At 49.8% G+C, this 18207-nt stretch overlaps 2 protein-coding genes across 2 annotated transcripts; both read right to left on the reverse strand.

Moving 5' to 3' along the window:
• Positions 1-7759: 7759 nt before the first annotated feature.
• On the reverse strand, positions 7760-9764 carry LOC309891623 (olfactory receptor 6E1-like; the record flags this gene model as incomplete). Its single annotated transcript, XM_082785970.1, has 2 exons — positions 7760-8013; positions 9077-9764. 2 exons carry the CDS (start codon positions 9762-9764, stop codon positions 7760-7762), a joined length of 942 nt encoding a protein of 313 aa, XP_082642096.1.
• Positions 9765-16197: 6433 nt separating this feature from the next.
• LOC309891576 (olfactory receptor 14A16-like) lies at positions 16198-17471 on the reverse strand (the record flags this gene model as incomplete). Its single annotated transcript, XM_082785932.1, has 1 exon — positions 16198-17471. Exon 1 carries the CDS (start codon positions 17155-17157, stop codon positions 16198-16200), a length of 960 nt encoding a protein of 319 aa, XP_082642058.1. The 5' UTR covers positions 17158-17471.
• Positions 17472-18207: the final 736 nt, after the last annotated feature.

The following is an 18207-nucleotide window of genomic DNA, read 5'->3' on the forward strand; positions in this document are numbered from 1 at the left end:
CGTGTTGACAGAGGGATGCTGCTCTGTTTGGTGCTTCTTCTCTTTCAGCCAAAATCACATGGAGTGTGGTCCAGACCACGGCACAATCCTGGCTGCTCTCCCCTTGAGATGTCAGTTGTAAGGAAGAGCTGCCAACGCTCTTCAGAACAGGCAAGATTGCCCCAACCCACACCCACCAAGCTCTAACTGCAAGCAGGACAGTGACACGCTTGGGCCAGGACTGGAGTGACCGCTTAATCAGGATGACGGGAGACGGATTGACGTGGTGAGACACTCGAGGTTGTTGGGCACAGAGGCAGGGTCAGCCCCTGCTCACACGGGGATGCTGCTCCGTTTGTTCTTCCTATTACTAAAGCCAGACACACACAGCAGTGGGAAGCAGGCGACAGCACAATCGTGGCAACTCTCCCTTTGAGAAGTCGTCTGGAAGGAACATCCAGCGCTCTCCAGGACAGGTAAGATCGCCCTAACCCACACCCACCAGGCTCTAACTGCAAGCATGAATGTGACATGATCGGGTCACGATGGGAGTGACCTCTCTATGAGGATGATGGAACACAGACAGCCTCGGTGAGTCGCTGGAGACCCTCAGGCAGAATGGCAGGGGCTGCCCGTGCTCACAGAGGGATGCTGCTCTGTTTGGTGCTTCTCTTTTGTAGCCAGAATCACACTGCGATGGCACCAAACCACAGCACACTCCTGGCCACTCTCCCCTTGAGAAATCAGCTGGAATAAGAGCTGCCAATGCTCTCCAGGACAGGTAAGATCGCCCCAACCCACACCCACCAGTGTCCACAGTAAGCAGGAAGGTGACACGATCAGGCTAGGACGGGAGTGGCCACTGTATGAGGACGACGGGACAATGACAGCCTTGCTGAGTCGCTGGAGACCCTCGGGCACAGAAGTTGGGGCAGCCTGTGGTCTCAGGGAGGTGCCTCTCCATTTGATGCATCTCTTTTCCAGCCAGAATAACACATTGATGGCACCAAACCACAGCACACTCCTGTCCGCTCTCCCCTTGAGAAGTCAGCTGGAAGGAAGAGCTTCCAACGCAGTCCAGCACAGGCAAGATCACCCCAACCCACACCCTTGATGGTCCACAGCAAGCAGGAAGATGACAGTGAATGGTGCATCAGGAAGACGGGACACAGACAGGCTTGGTGAGTCGGTAGATACTCTTGAGCGGAGAGGTAGCGGCTGCCCATGGTCAAAGGGAGGTGCTGCTTTGTTTTGTGCTTCTTCTCTTTCAGCCAGACAGACACAGCGATGAGACCAGACCACGGCAAACTCCTAGCCTCTCTGCCCTCGACCGCTCAGCTGGAATGAACAGCTGCCAGCAATCTCCAGGACAGGTAGGATAGCCCCAACCCACACCCACAAGGCTCTAACTGCAAGCAGGAAGGTGACACGATCAGGGTAGGAAAGCAGTGACTGCTCCATGAGGACAATGGGACAGGGACAGCCTCGGTGAGTCCTGGTAGAGCCTTGGGCACAGAGGCAGGGGCTGCCCGTGTTGACAGAGGGATGCTGCTCCGTTTGCTGCTTCTCCTTTTGCAGCCAGATTCACACAGTGATGGGAGCATACCACAGCACACTGCTGGCCACTCTCCCCTTGAGAAGTCAGCTGGGAGGAAGAGCTTCCAATGCTCTCCAGGACAGGTAAGATTGCCCCAACCCCTACCCACCACTGTCCACAGTAAGCAGGAAGTTGACACAATCAGGCTAGGACGTGAGTGACTGCTCCATGAGGATGATGGGACACAGACAGCCTCGGTGAGTCGCTAGATACACTTGAGCAGAGAGGCAGGGGGTGCCCATTAAAATACACCATAAATGTTTGTTCATTGTCTTTTAGATTATAAAAACAAGGAGTTCTGTTTGAGGAGGGGGAGTTGCAAAAGCTCCATGCTGAAGCAAGAAGCTGTATAATGCTTGGCTAGACACTATGAAAATTCTTTTGCTCAATGTAACAAAAGAAGAGAACCCCCTCCCCTTCTCTCTTTCTGCATCTCAGTTGCCTCTTTTGTTCAAAGACACTGTTGCAAAGCTCATGTAACCATCTCCTGATAAGTTGCTAAATTAGTGTGTCAACAGCTTGCCTTCCTGTCTCATGCTGGGCCAACATGACCAAATAAAAAAAAAAAAAAAAGTTGAACCACAACACTGAGGAAGACTATGGCCTTCATCTTCACGACCACCAGAGGGACAGAGACGACCCCCTAGCAACAGTGCGCGCAGTCACAGAATATACCAGGATGTGCTGTGTAATCCCGGAATTACCAAGATATAAAAAGGGACCCTGGCAGGGGTGAGGTGCGCGCCGTTGACCGAGCGGAGACTCTCCGGCCGCCCAGCACTGTTTTGCTTGCTGTTGCTTACTCAATAAACAACTTATAACATTGGTGAAGAAGAATGCAGCCTAATGTCCGTCCATTTCCTGAGCCATGTCTGGCCCCAGCATGGGGGCTGCTGAGGAAGCCCAGAGTTGCATTTGTCCCAGCAGCTGTGGTGCCAGCAAATAGTAGCTGTCCTTTTACTGGCCTGGGAGTGTCCCAAAGGTGCTGGGACTGATGGCAAATGTCATCCTGCAGGGGAATCTGGAGCTGCCCTGTGCCTTGTGCTGGCCTGGGGAGTGGGGCTGGCCCTGCGGGACACAGGCACTCTGTGCTGGGGATCTCCCAGGCAAGAGACCAGGACTCCTACAGCTTCACGGACCTCCATTTCCCAAGCCATGACTGTCCCCAGCCCTGGGGTTGCTGGGGAGGCCCAGAGCCACCTTTGTCCCAGCAGCTGTGGTGCCTTGCGAGAGGCTGCAGCTGTGGTGGCCATGCCCAGAGCCCTGCAGCAGCCTGTGGTGGGCACTGCCCTGGGGCCAGCCCAGCCTGGGCTGTAGGGCTGGGCTGGGCTGGACTGGGGAGAGGGCATCAAAGTGGGGAGAGGTGGGCAGGGGCTGGGCTGGGCTGGGCAGTGCCTGGCAGAGGGCAACAGCAGCATCAGGGAGCAGTGGCAGCATTTAGGGGAGGGCTCCCAGCAGGGCTTGATGCTGCAGAGCCAGGGCTGCGCAAAGGGAGCCCAGAGCAGCAGGGGCAGGGAACTTGCATGGCCCTTGTATGGCCCTTGCAGCCCCCTGCAAGCATGGCCCTTGCAGCCCCCTGCCCTGGGCCTGCCTCTCCCCTTGGCCTCAGCCCCGGCCTTGTCTCTGCTGGCAGGAGCTCTCTTGGCATGTGCTCCCTGGACTCCCCTCGCCTCCACAGAGCTGCTGCCCACTCAGGCTGCTGGCACAAACGTGTCCTCACAAGCAGCACCACCCCTTGGGCTGCTTCTCCTGGCCTCCCCCACCCCACTGCCTGGACTCCTTGTCTCTGCTCGGTCCCCTCCTTGTCACCCAAATGTGTCCCTTGGCTGTCAGCTCCCTCTGCCCTGCCCCACAGGATGACAAGAATTGGGTGGGACATATTACCATGGCGTGTGGAAGTATTTTTGTAATCTGCATTGGTGATGGCACAAAAAGACACTTCTTTCAGCAGTGATCTACATCCTTCTTCAGGTAAATTTTCAGGATCTCTATTCATCACAGGAGAGGAAATACTGATGTTCACCTGTACTTGCATTTCATTGCTTTGTCCATCATGGTGTACTCCCTCATCTTCCAGGCACTTTCACCCATCTTGAATAAACTATCCATATTGAATGTCCCCTTTCTAGCTGCCTGTCTGGACCTATGCACTTCCCATGGTTCTCCTGCTTCGTCCTCCCCTTACTCTTTGATCATTCAGACCACTCTCACTGACCCAGTTGCTGCTTTGAGCTTCATTGAGTTCAAGCTTGCCCATCGATTAGCAGTCTGCCTAATGGTTTCTGTAGCAAGCTCCTCATCATTTATCATTGAATTAAGATCATACGGAATAATAGTAATCTTAAAACCTATAATTTCTCATCAGTCAGTAGAAAATACTTAATTTATAGTCATGCTTTTGGGAAGGTAAACCTGACTGGAGACGTACAAGATGAGGAGCTTGCTTTGCTGTTTGGAAAATTGCTGCATGTTTTCTTGTTGTTTGTTTTATAATAAGGAAAAACCCTTCTGTGCTTGTGTGCAGACAGGTCTCTGAGGAAAGCAGATGGGTGCTGGTGCAAGGGGGCTGTAACATTCAGCTGAAGACTTCAGTGCAGTTGTGTGGTGTAAGGGAAAGTGATGCAAGCGCCAGGTGGCCAATGAGAGAAACGTCCAGGTTGGGGTGGTGAGGAGCAAGGTTGTCCATGCGCTGTCAGGCCTCAAGAGTCTGCTTTTCCTCCCTATGTCCATCTCCATAGGGGAAGCCCTGGGTTCTCTGAGCCTCTTTGTTTTGGTCAGACAAAAGCAGAAAGGTCAAGTCTTTACCCCAGCCTGGAGGAGAGATCATGCACCCCCATATCTCACTCAGGGCTCTTCCTGGGTTCTGTGGGGTAGTGGGAGATTCCCATAATATCATGTGAAGGACAATGGTATGACACCTCCCAGCATTTGCACACAGTTGAACGGAGAATACATGGTCCCAATGCCATGAGTATAATTTGTCTCCTCATAAGCCATGGCTGCGGTCACAAAGATGTCAGTGCTACTGCAGCCTTCCATTTTTGCCAGAGCACTCTGCCTTCTCCTCTGCAGGCTTTCCTATGCTGTCCCACTCCTCTCTAAAAGCTGCAGACAGCCACTTCTCTTCTCCACCTTGCTCTCACTCTGCTATTGCCATGATTTCACTGATGCCTCTCCATTCTTGCCAGCTGTCCCTTCAAACACAAGGGCAGGGGCTGATCCAAACTACCTGTGTGTGATCTCTGGACCCACAAAACCAGTTCCAGTGCCTCACTTCCAAGCCAAGAACTTCATCTGAATATCTAATCTAAATCTACCCTCTTTCAGTTTAAAAGCATTCCCCTTGTCCTATCACTGCACACTCTGAGAAAATATCTCTCCCCTGCTTTCCTGTTGCCCCCCCTTAAGTAGTGGATGGATTCTATGAAATCTCCTCAGAGCCTTCTCTTCTCCAGGCTGAACAACCCCAATTCCTCTGCCTGTTTTAATAAATGAGGTGCTCTAGCCCCTTGATCATCTTTGTGGTCCTCATATGGACTTGCTTTAATAGCTTCATGTCATTGTTATATTGGGAGCCACAGAGCTGAATGCAGTACTCCGGGTGAGGTCTTGGGAGAGCAGAGTGGAGGGGGAGAATCACCTTACCCATTCTCCTCCCAGCCTGAATTTGTGCTTGGGATTGCCGTGGCCCAGATCCAGGACCAGATGATGGTTGGACCAGGTGATCACAGAAACATAGAATCGTCTAGATTGGAAGAGACCTCCACAATCAACGAATCCAACCTCCAACCTAATACTAACAAGTCCTCCACTAAACCACATTGCTAAGTTCTACATCTAAACGTCTTTTAAAGATCTCCGGGGATGGTGACTGAACCACTTCCCTGGGCAGCCCATTCCAATGCCTAACAACCCTTTTGGTAAAGAAGTTCTTCCTAATATCCAACCTAAAACTCCCCTGGCACAACTTTAGTTCATCCCCCCTCATCCTGTCTCATCCTGTCACCAGGCACGTGGGAGAATAGTCCAATCCCCACCTTGCTGCAGCCTCTATTAAGGTATTTACAGAGAGCTTATTATACTTATTAGGTTCACGTTGTCCCAAATCTCAACCTTGTCCAGGTCCTTTGGATGCCATCCTTTTCTTCTATTGTATCAACTGCAACATTCAGCTTGGTGTCATCTGCAAACTTGCTGAGGGTGTACTCGATCCCACTGTCTAGATCATTGATAAAGATAATCAACAGTACCAGTCCCAGCACAGACTCCCCAAGGTGCACCACTTGTCACCGGCCTCCACTGTGCTCAAGAAAGGGGATATGGTGGGTACACACCACACGTCACCCAATGGTTTTACTTGCATGACCATGGAGAAGACACGAGAAAATGGGATAGGAAAGCTACCTTGACCCTAGAGGTATGGACATGTGAATTTCAAGGAAAAACAATGGCCAAAGAGAGGCCTTCTGAGAAAATTGCTGCTCCGGTTTCCAGTAGGCAGTCCCTGAGACACAGTAACAAATACTGTGACCAGGGCTAGAGGGGCTCTGCTTTCAGCCAGCTGGAGGGAAGAGACAGTTGGGTTTATTGGACTGTGTGGATTTGATGGCCTGGAACTTCAGACACACAAGAGTGAAAGGCTCAAGTGGACACTGGTACAAAGTGTACTGTAATGCCATCAAACCACAAAGGGGCAAGTCCATTTGTATTTCTGCAGTGACAGGGGGATCCCAACTAGTAACAGTATTGGAGGTAATTGGGACTGGCCTGGAGGCTCTGTACATCCTTGGCATAGACTACTGCAGGAGAGGGTACTTCCAAGAGCCAAAAGTTTTTGGGGTGGGGGGGTTGGCATATCTGCCTTGGAGACAGAGGACATCAAACAGCTGTCTGCCTTGATCTGGTCTCTCACAGGACCCTTCTGTTGTGGATTTGTTGGGGGTCAAAGAAGAGCAGGTGCTGATGGCTACCCCAATGGTCCACCTGAGGCAGTATCACACTAACTGAGACTTCCTGATTCCTATCCATGATCTGGCTCATCAAGTGGAGAGCCAAGGGGTGAACAGCAAGTCTCTCTCACCCTTTAATAGTCCCATATGGCCAGTGGACTATCGTGGCCTGAATGAAGTCATGCCACTTCTGAGTGCTGCAGTGCCGGACATGGTAGAACTTCAATATGAACTAGAGTCAAGGCAGCCAAGCGGTATGCCACAACTGATATTACTGACGTGCTTTTCTCCAGCCCTTTGGCATCAGCGTGCAGACCACAACTTGCTTTCCCTTGAAGGGCTGTCCAGTCCACCTGGAATCGACTGCTCCAGGGGTGGAAATACAGCCCTTCCATTTGCCATGGAAGGGCTGTGCTTTATTTATTTATTTATTTATTTATTTATCTATTCAGTACTTTCTTCTCTTAATCTGTCTACTTGGCAGTAGAAGATTTCACCTGTATTGGTGATATTCTACACTTCAGAGACTGATCATTCTCTGGATGGGGATGTTAGTAACAGCAGAATATAGTGACTTTTTATTCCTCACTCAATTCCTGCATTTAAGAAGCTTAGAACTTTTCAAGTTATGAAAGTTCAGTGAAATTAAAAATATTAAAATTACTTCCCTCCCTCCCCCCCCCCCCCCTTTTTTTTTTCAATCTGCGGTTGCCCTTTTGCCTTTCCACTCCTTTCAGCCTTTCCACATCTATGTCACACACAGAGATGTTTTTGTGCCCTGCAGGCACATACCTCTATTCAACCAAGAGCCCACTCCAGAATCCTAAGAGACCTGAAGCTGCTGCAGCTCCGTGGCCCTGGGTCCAACAAGAGCAAGGCAGAGTGCGTACACCCAGCAGGCACACACACAAGCCCACACAGACAACACGTAGGCATCAATACATGGCTGGACATAGGTGAATGCAGGCATGCACACTCAGTGTTCACACAAGCACAAACAGCGGAAATGGCCTTATCCTGATCCCCTCTCTGGCTGAGCAGGACAGAGGCCCATTAGTAGGAAATGTAAAGTGGTGGTGTCTGTGTGTGAATGTGTGCATGTGTGTGTGTGTGTGCAAGGTAGTTCTCTCCAGCAGCTGTGATCAGACACTCAGCCTGCCCAGGACAAGTCCCTGGCTCCCAGTCTCTCCAGTTGAAGGCACTTGGACATATGCTATTCAAAAATGCATCACGATTAGGGGAAAAGCTGTGCTGATGCAAGGGCCATAACTTCCTTCAGGGCCAGCATCACGGCCTTGTTTCTAAGACTGTAGATGAATGGGTTTAAGAATGGGTACAGGACAGTGTTCAGCAAAGCTACAATGCTGTTGGTCTCCAAAGAAACATGTCCTGAGGAGTGTGCATAGAGAGCTATGCAGCTTCCATAGGCAATGGCCAAGGTGGTGAGATGGGAGGAACATGTAGCAAAAGCTTTTCTCCTTGAAGAGGCTGCTGGCATTTGTAGAATTGTCGTGGTTCCGCTCGAGTGGGCAGCCGAGCTCCACCACAGCCGCTCTCTCACTCCCCCTCCTCAAAGAGGAATGGGGAGAAAATATGTGAAAAGGGCTCAAGGATTGAGATAAGGACGAGAAAATCACGCAATAATTATTGTAACGGGCAAAACAGACTCGGCATAAGGAGATAGTAAGATTTATTGCCTATTACTAACAAGCGAGAGAAGTGAGAAAACGAAGGAAAAAGCAAACCAAAAGCACCTTCCCCCCCATCCACCCTCTTCCACCTCCTCCCCCCGAGCGGCGCAGGGGAACGGGGAATGGGGGTTATGGTCAGTCTACAGCACTTCTTCTCTGCCGCTCCTTCTTGGTCACTCTCGTCCCCTGTGCTGTGGGGTCCCACCCACGGGATGCAGTCCTTGATGAACTGATCCGGCGTGGGCTTCCCACAGGCAGCAGCTCTTCCAGAACTGCTCCAGATATGGGTCCGTACCACGGGGTCCATCCCTCAGGAGAAAACTGCTCCAACCTGGCTCCCCTACGGGCAGCAGCTCCTGCCAGATCACCTGCTCCTGCGTGGGCTCCTCTCCACGGGCTACAGGTCCAGCCCAGAATCTGCTCCAGCAGGGGTCTTCCACAGGCGGCAGCCTCCGTCGGTGCAGGGCCACCTGCTCCACCGTGGTCTCCACGGGCTGCAGCATGGAACCCTGCTCCACCGTGGTACTCCATGGGCTGCAGGGGGACATCCTGCTTCACCATGGTCCTCACCACAGGCCGCAGGGGACTTCTGCTCCGGCGCCTGGAGCACCTCTCCCCCTCCTTATACACTGACCTTGGTGCAAGGCTGTTCTCTCATTCCCTTGACTCTCCCGGCTGCTGTGTGGCGCAGCGTTTTTTCCCTGTCTTAAATATGCTCTCACAGAGGCGCAAAACAACATCGCTTATTGGCTCGGATCTGGAAAACAATGGGGCCATTCCCAAACATGGGGCAGCTTCTAGATCTTTCTCACAGAAACCACCCCTATGGCTCCCTGCTACCAAAACCTTGCCACGTAAACCCACTACAAGAATACAGAAAAAGATGTGCGTGTAAGATGCCAGAGTTAAACACAAGGAAGACAGCACAATAAACAATATGAAAAACGAGTCTATTTTCCAAAGCAGGGTGATGTCAGAGCAAGACAGTTGAAATAAGGGGGTGCTGTCACAAAAAAAGTGCTGGATCTTGTTTGAACCACAGAAAGTGAGCTTGGAGAGCAGCACCAGGCGGTAAATCGAGAATGTGAAGCCCATGACCCAAACAGCAGCAACCAGCTGGATGCAGAGCTGATGCTTCATGATGGCAGCATAGCGCAAAGGCTGGCAGATGGCAATGTAACGGTCAAAGGACATGACCACAAGGAGAGCTAATTCTGCACCACCCAGGGCAAAATAGAAGGAGGACTGGGCAAAGCAGCCGCCTACTGAGATTGTTCTCCTGCCAGAGCTCAGAATAACCAAGAGTTTGGTGCTTGTGGAGGACGTAAACCAGATTTCCAGGAATGCCAGATTGCCAATGAAAAAGTACATGGGGGTTTGTAGGCGGCTATCCACATACACCAGAAAAATGATGGCTGCATTCCCCATCACTGTAGTCAGGTACATGAGTAGAAGGACCATGCAGAAAAATAGCTGTAACCTTTGTTCAAGCTCTGTGAAGCCTAAGAGGATGAATTCAGAAATGACAGTTCCATTGCCTGTTCCCATGCCCAATTTCCATTCATCCTGCTGAGGCAGGAACATGGCAAAACCAAGTAAAATAATTTAATGGTCTGGGTGCAAGGTTATCTCCTTCCTTCTCTCTTTCCTTGCTTGCAGGCTTCCTATAAACAGAGAGAGGAGACTCTGTTGGACCTTCCTCACACTCTGACCTTTCCATTTCACATATCATGCAGAGTCAACAGGGAATTTCTTGTCTTCTTTCCAACCTTGTCCATCAGCCACAAATGATTCTTTCTCAAGAACACAGGACTAATAAGGGGTTGTTAGCGATTGCAACCTGTTCCTGTGAAGGTCCTCATTTACTCAGAACAATTGCAAACACCCGTTGTAACAATGTTTCAAAAGGAAATCTCATCTTCTGCACAAGTATTTTCTATTATGTAGATGCTAAACCATGAATTCAAAATATGTATATTGAAAGTTATTCTCTCTCCTCTTCAGTACTTGCCTTTTTGGACTACCAGCAGCTGAGGATCCCCTGGTTTATTTCAGGACAAAGAAATTTCAGGTCTTTCTTTTGTAGTGCTGTGATTTCTTCTTTGTCATCTTCCCTTATTTCTTGAGGAAAGAAGGAAAATGGGGACCGAGTGTAGCTTGCCTTTTTCAGTACTGTAAAGTAAGGCCAAAATTCATTATGGTCCCACCAGGTCAGTAGAAACAGATCTATCACAATCTCATCTGACTTCATTCTGCACTGAAAAGCAGATATATCCAGAATTGCTCTTTGTTCTTACTATCAGACATTCTCAACTAAATGCCTTAGTTTTCTGAGAGGTGGAAAAATCTTGTCCTCTTCAAAAGCTTAAGGATAGTCCTTGTAGTACAAAGAGGAAGTGCCTAAAGAAAGCAAAGTGCCAAGTACTACTGTGTAGGTTTATATTTCACTTGTCTAAAAGTCACATCCTTCAGGTTGAGCTATTTGACTTACTCTCATCCCGTCAATGCTGAGAGAGAGAAGAGCATCTGAAAGAGATCCCTCACCTTTATTTTGCATGGCACTTCTAGGCTGGGATGACCCAGACACGAGCACTTTTTCTTGCCTTCATTGATTGTTGGGGGATCCTCAGGAGAACAAGTTCTCACAGGCACCAGGAGTGAAGTAGGTTAAACTCATTACTCAAGTCTCTGATGATTGTAGTAAATTACTCTCCTCTGTAAATCAAACTACTCCTCTAACAGGAAAACAAACAAAACTAAAACAAAAACCACAAGAGAAACTTGTTCAGCAAAGACAGGAATTTACTCCTTCACCTTTCCCTATGTGTTTAGACATAGAAAGGATCAGAACAGATGACCACAAAAAGCGACCACCTCAAAATGCAAGGGTGGGGGAGGAGATGATGGGTTTGAAGCAGTGAAGTAGTTTCCCCATGGGCTGTGTTGTCCTCTCTGGACCTGTCCCAGGACGGAATGGGTGCACTTAGGCAGGAAAATGGGAAGCTCAGAAGTGGGGAGTTTTAAGGACTTTTAAGCATGGGGCTTGGGCTGCTCTTAGACCCCAAGTGCCCTGCCTTGCTCTTTGCCTCTAGACTGGCAAAGAGGAATCTGTGCACTGGCTTCATCTGGAAAACTTGTTGAGATTAACCCATTAGCTGTAATAGTTTTAGCAGAAGCTCAAGCCCAGTCACTAACAGCAATATGTTGTGGTTTAGCCCTGACGATCAGCTAAGCACTGAGGGGATCTGATCCAAGACTTTTTCCCATGCAATGAGGAAAAATAAGAATGGGAGGCAGTGACGGGAAACAAGTCTGGTCAGTCACATTAATCATAAGATCACAAGAACATAGAAAGATTTGGTTTCAAAGGCACCTTAAAGATCAACCAGTTCCAACTGCCCTGCCATAGTCAGGGGCACCTTCCACCAGACCAGGTTGCTCAAAGCCCCATTAAGCCTGGCCTTGAATACTTTCAGGGATGGGACACCTACAGCTCCTCTGGTCAACCTGTTCCAGTGCCTCACACTCTCAGAGAATACAACTTCCTCTGAATATCCAATCTAAATCTACCCTCTTCTAGTTTAAAAGCTACCTCTGTTTTGAATGGAAATGCAGGACGGGGAGACCCAGAGGGCACAGCTGTTTTTGCTGGTGCTGCTAAGGACAAGAGATATAAACCCCAACTTGTTTCAGGAGCCTCACATTGAAATGTAGGTGCATGGGGTTCACATCCAAGCCTGATACATGAACTCCTCATTCTGGTGGAGATGGTCAAGGAAGGGGAACACTGTTTTGCAAGCACCTAGCAGAGAAGAGAACAGAAGGTGTCCCAGTCCATGTCTTTTCTATCTCCTGCAGCTAGTGTTATTGGGGGACAGTCACCTTAAAGGCCTATGTCATATTTTCTGATCCATGCAGAATTTTCAGATAACCAAAGGCATCAGAAATGGCCCCAGAAACCAACGTCCGGGTTATCCCACCTAGTTTTATTCACAGACTCTCATCTGCATGGTATCTCTCCTCCAGCTGGACCCCTCTCTTCACATCTAATTCCTTTTCCAAGGAGCCCCCAGTGGGCTGCAGCAGCTCAGTACTTTGGCAACTTGGTTATATATGTTGCACTTGGGCTATTGCCCATGGTGGGGGTTAAGAGAAGCTCCTTTCCTCTTGTCTCACACCTGGCTTTCTCATCTGGAAGAAATCTCAGCTGATGAGCTACAGGCTTCAGAAAAATTACGTCTCTCTGTGAAACTCCAGAGAAATATCCTCATCAATCAAAGTGTTCATGGAGCAAGGATCTGTGTGGGTTGTGTTTGCTGAAAGCTGAGAATCAGACCACTGTAAAACTGTGATGTCTGGTGGGCTAAAGCAGCCCTGTGTTTCAGTTCTCCTCTGTGCTGAGGAAGGATGCTGCCAGCTGGCACTGAGAAAACCAGAACCTTTGTAGGTTCTTTGTATATTATAGGATGTTCTGAGGAAAGTAGGAGGGATTTGGGACAAGGGAACTACAAGGTGCAACTGCAGACTTGAGTGGAGAAATCTGATGTCAGAAGTGATGCACGTCCTAGGGGATCAATGAGAGAAATGGTGTGAGCTGGGGAGGTGAGGAGCAAGGTTGTCAGCACAGTGTCCAACTTCTCCTACCTGTCCAGACCCCTTTAAGAGACTCTTAGGCCTTTCTGTGTCTTAATAAGTCCCAAGGTGTAGTTGCTGCTAAGTCTATCGACTTCAGCTTCTGAGAACAGACTGATGAAATGTCATGATGAATATCATGATGACAGCCAAAGACAGAAGCCAAACACTGAAGTTCTTGAAAGCATTGATTGGTTCCAATGAGGGCCATTTCTGACAAAGCTCCATGGACTCCTTAGAGCAGGCAGCCGGAGGCCATGATTACAGGTAGGCCAAGGCCCTGTGCAGGTGGCTCTGAGGCTGAGAAAGTGCTGGGTTTGTTTCATCAAGCAGAAAGGCCAAGGCCTGCTGCCAGCCCTGGGCAGAGAGCTTCTGTCTCTCACAAAGGAGCTCCGGGCACTTCCTCAGACAGTGGGATGTGGTATGCAGTGCCAAGTGAAAGACAGAGGTGTGACACCTCCAGGCCTCTGTCAGGAGGTACAAAAAGGAGAGGAGCCCCAGTTGTATTGTCATGTTAGTGAACCACATCTCCTCCTAGGCCTTGGTGGAAGAGACCTGCCATAGCCAAGGACAAGACCTTGGTTTTCTTGGCTAAGCTTTGCCTTGCCAGTGCCCTTGTCCTTCTCCACTGCTGGCTATCCTATACTGTTCAACACCTGTCTCTGTTTCCCTGCAGGCTGCAAACATTCATCTGGCTTTCCCACCTGGCACTCACATAGGAATTTCTGTGCATTCATTGATGTCTGTACCCTCTCCAGCTGTGCCTGAAACACAAATCCATGGACTGAGAATGGATTTCCTCCAGGATACCTCTGACACTATAACACATCCCCTCCACTAAAGTATCTTCCTTCTCATGTCCACCTCCCACCATCAAAGCTTCACTTTGAGTCAGGTTTCCTCTTCCATGCTGTTTCCCATGAGCAAGGAAAGTTCCAACATCTCAGAAACCATCCTTCACACAGGCATCCACACTCATCAACATTCCCATGGCCTGTCAGCTGACCAGACACAAGGAACCTCACCATGATCTTCCAGGCTGTGTGGCCTTCCTGATGGACTTTCACCTCCTTAGATAGACACAACCAAGCCACATACCTGCTGCTCTCTGCTCATGTACTCAGGCACAAGACACTTGAAAACCCACAGCCAAGACAGGTTCTGCATGGGCCTTTCGGGTATTTGGGCAGAGGGCATCACGCAAGCACCATGCCAGCCAGGTGCTTTCTGCTGGCCTGGGAGAGACGCTGGGAGATGAGAGCCTGAAGGACCATCCGCCAGCCAGAAGGGAAAGGTTGACCTGGCAGCTACTTCAGAAAGATGAGACTTCCCAGTCCCTGGCCCAGCTATGCTCCTGCTGCTGGCCTATCAGCTCCAGAGGCAGAAGTGATTTCACAGTCCCCACCAAAGGTAAATGCTTCCTACAGGAGAGAGAGTTTCCAAGGCACAATTGACACCCTATAGGAACATACAAAGCTGGCACCCTCCTTGATGCCCAGCACCTAACAAGACAAAGGAAAAGTCCTTGTCATCCTCCAAGGCCATACATATCCAGATGGCCTTTCAATTTCTCAAGAGATTGGACAAACCTATGCGCAAGCTCTGTTAGGTACTAGGGCAGGACGTTGAAATAAAAATTTACATTAGCTGCATGTCAGCACCTCCTCAGTTCCTTATGGCATCTAAAATGACACCATCATAGACCAGCCATGTACCTGAAGGGGGCTTATCAGGCCATCAGGCACAAGTGCCCCGACACCCTGACACCTGCACTGCCATGGGCCTCCTGCTGCCTCCTGAGATCCTGAGGCACAGCTAACCTCAGCAGAGCATCCCCACCCATGTCCTCCTTGATCCCTATGCCCTGACCAGATCCACGTCAGCCTCATGGGGCCAAACCAATTTGATTACATGATCAGAGTTCAGGGATTTAGGGGTTAGGTTTTCAGGTTCGGGTCTAGGGATTAGGTCTTGCCTTGCAGTTTTAGGGATTCAGCAGAGTCTTAGAGCTTTGGTGTTCTGCTTTGGGTAACAAGTCAGTGTTTAGGGTATGGGCTAGATTTTTGGTCAGGGTTTTATTATCCGCTTTGTTCTGGGATGAGGGCAGGTATTAAAACTGGCAATATAGTGATAGGAATTAAGGGCCTGGGATTTGGATGAACAATATGTAAAGACCAATGGTAACAGCAAATGTGTTTGGAGTTTGAGGTATGATCTGATGTTGGAGATTAGAACAGTGGATTCCTTTCAGGCTGAGGCACAGCATTTAAGGTAGGACTAGGTTCTCAGGGTACAAATTAGAAATATTGACTAACATGAATATTTTGCAGTATCAGCACCCTTATGTGAACCATTTTTCCCTCTTCCAAATCTTTCCTTAATGTTAGCGAAGTCAATCTTCTCTTCCCCTGGTCTCCCACCTTTATTCTCCCAGCTTTCCCCTGGCCTCCCCAAATGTGTCACCCTGTTGGGGGCAGCTTTCTGATGGCCTTTAGGACCTCAGAGGTTCTGCCTCCCTGCTGTTGGCCAGCCAGGGGCTGGGACAGAAGTGACCTCACAGCCAGCATCCACAGGGCAACAAGAAGCTGTTGTGCTCAGGAGGCCTCTTTCCAGCACACCCAGGAGCACCAGGTGCAGGTGATGCCCTGCACCATCCCTCTGGTACTCTGCCTGCCAACCAGCTCATGCTTCAAAAGGTTGTCCACACATCCAAAGTCATGGTTCTTCATGCAGCCTTTAGCAACTCCTGGGCATCCTGAAGGAAATGGTCACCTCTGTGTGGAATAGTGAAACAAGGACTGAATATATATTTTAAGAAAATGTTGAGAACTCTGCAGAGAAGGAGTTGCTGTGAAAGTCCTGATGAGTAGCATTGGTCATATCCGTACCCAGTGAACAAGGACACAGTCCAGACTGCTCTGTGGTTCCCCCTTGTCGCTTCCAGGACGCAAGCCCAGCCCAGACCCTCCCCAGCTTTCCGTACCTCCATCTCCTCTCCCAAGCCCAGCCCAGCAGAGCAGCCCAGACTGGGCTGGTCCCAAAGCAGCAAATGGAGAAGTGGAGGTCAGTGGGGTGCCAACAGATAGCCAGCCTTCTTGACAGTCAGAGACTCATGGAATAGCCTGAGATGGAAAGGACCCACAAGGATCATCGAGTCAAACACATCTCCAATGTCAGGAGATGATTTGGGGTGATTCACTCAATCTAGTCTACGAAATTTCACTGGTTGAATAACTACTAATTTTCCCGACCCCTTCCCATTGCCTCATGTTGCAGGGCTCTAGCAATGTAAAAAGAAAATAAAAATGAAACAAAACAAAAATATCTTGGTCTTTAGTGAGTTTCATTATCAGCGATATGCAGAAGACAGACATTTTATTGCTTCTGAAAAACACCCAGACATAATTTTCCTCACTGCATCCTTGAGTTCCTGGTTCCTCATGCTGTAGATGAGGGGGTTCACTGCTGGAGGCACCACTGAGTACAGGACTGCCAACAAAAGATTCAGGAATGAGGAGGACATGGACGGGGGCTTCAGGTAAGAAAATGTGCCAGTGCTGATGTACAGGAAGACCATGACCAGGTGAGGGAGGCATGTGGAAAAAGCTTTGTGCCGTCCCTGCTGTGAGGGGATCCTCAGCACAGCCCTGAAGATCGGCACATAGGACAGCACAATAAAAATAAAACACCCCAGAAGTGAACATGCAGTAACCACAATAAGTCCAATTTCCTGGAGGTAGGCATCTGAGCAGAATAGCTTGAGGATCTGGGGAATTTCACAGAAGAACTGGTCCAAGGCATTGCCTTGGCAGAGGGGAAGGGAAAAGGTATTGGCAGTGTGCAGCACAGCATTGAGAAAACCACTGCACCAGGCAGCTGCTGCCATGTTGACACAAGTTCTGCTGTCCATTATTGTCCCGTAGTGCAGGGGTTTGCAGATGGCAATGTAGCGGTCATAAGCCATGATGGTGAGAAGATAAAATTCTGCTGGAACAAATGCAACAAACATAAAGACCTGGGTAGCACAACCCAAATACGGAATGGTCCTGGTGTCCCACAGGCAATTAGCCATGGCTTTGGGAACAGTGGTGGTAATAGTGCCCATGTCGATGAGAGAGAGGTTGAGGAGGAAGAAGTACATGGGGGTGTGGAGGCGGTGGTTGCAGGCTATGGCTGTGAGGATGAGGCCATTGCCCAGGAGGGCAGCCAGGTAGATGCCCAGGAAGAGCGCGAAGTGCAGGAGCTGCAGCTCACGTGTGTCTGCGAATGGCAGGAGGAAGAACTCTGTGGGGAAGCTGCTGTTGGACATTTGCTGGCTTTGGGTGTATTAGTCTGTCCATTGAGAAATTTAAAGAGGAATTTTAGATAGTGTTTTCTGAGCAAAACCTAAACCAAATTTCCCTGAAACCTTCTCAGCAAGAATCACAGTCTTTTCCCTGTGAAGAATACATGCTATGTCTTGTAAAATATTTAGTTTTTATTTTTATTTTATTTTTCCCTAGGGATACAATAATTATCAGGTTAATCCTCTGTGTCCTCTGTGGGCTTCGGAAGTGTCAGTACTACCCTGCTGTATATAGTAAAGAATATCAGGGACTGATCCATTACAATTCTCCTTACTGTCCTTCATGGCAGCAAAACAGAAGCATAGACTCCTGAGAGTGCCTTTCATTTAGATAGTGCAGGCGCTGGTGCTCCCCATCAAGAATCTCCCCCAAAGATGGCCTGGGGGTGCTGTGGACCTCTTAGCAGCCTGCCCCAGGCAGCAGCCTCTGGGCACCAGCAGGACCCTGCCTGTCCTGCCTGTTTCAGGGGGCTCCTTCCAACTGCAGATTCTCCCCGCAGTGCCCTGGGCAGTTCCCTGGGCAGGCTGAATGCTGAGCCTGGAAGGCGGCAGAGACCCTGCCCTGGCACACAGCCCCTGGGGCACAGCAGGGACCCTGCTCTGCACCACAGCCCTGGCCACCCCTGCCTGTACCCCGGCTGCACAGCCAGCCCTGTGAGAAGGAATCCTCGTCTCCTGTCCCTCTGACAGCTTTGGCAGGTAGTCCCTGCTCTGGAACTTGTTCTTCTCCTATCTTAGGAACTCTTAAGTGTCCTCCAGAAAGATCCCATGTGCTGTGGGGTGTGCCAGCAAATCTGCAGATGGCACCAGGAACAACAGCTGTGCTGCCCTGCAACCAGAGACTTACCCTGTTCAGGGCTGTGAAGATTTCTCCCGCAGTGAGCTCTCAGCATCCCCCCACCACACTGCCTTTAACATCTCCCTCCCTTCTCTCAGCCGCCCCTGTCCCCTGCAGGCAGTGCCCTCAGCCCTGCTGCGCTGTGCAGAGGAGCTGCTCCTGGGCAGAGCTGTCTC

This window comes from Aythya marila (assembly GCF_965140915.1).
Source record: "Aythya marila genome assembly, contig: HAP1_HAP1_SCAFFOLD_158, whole genome shotgun sequence".
In the NCBI taxonomy this organism is placed as follows: Eukaryota; Metazoa; Chordata; class Aves; order Anseriformes; family Anatidae; genus Aythya; species Aythya marila.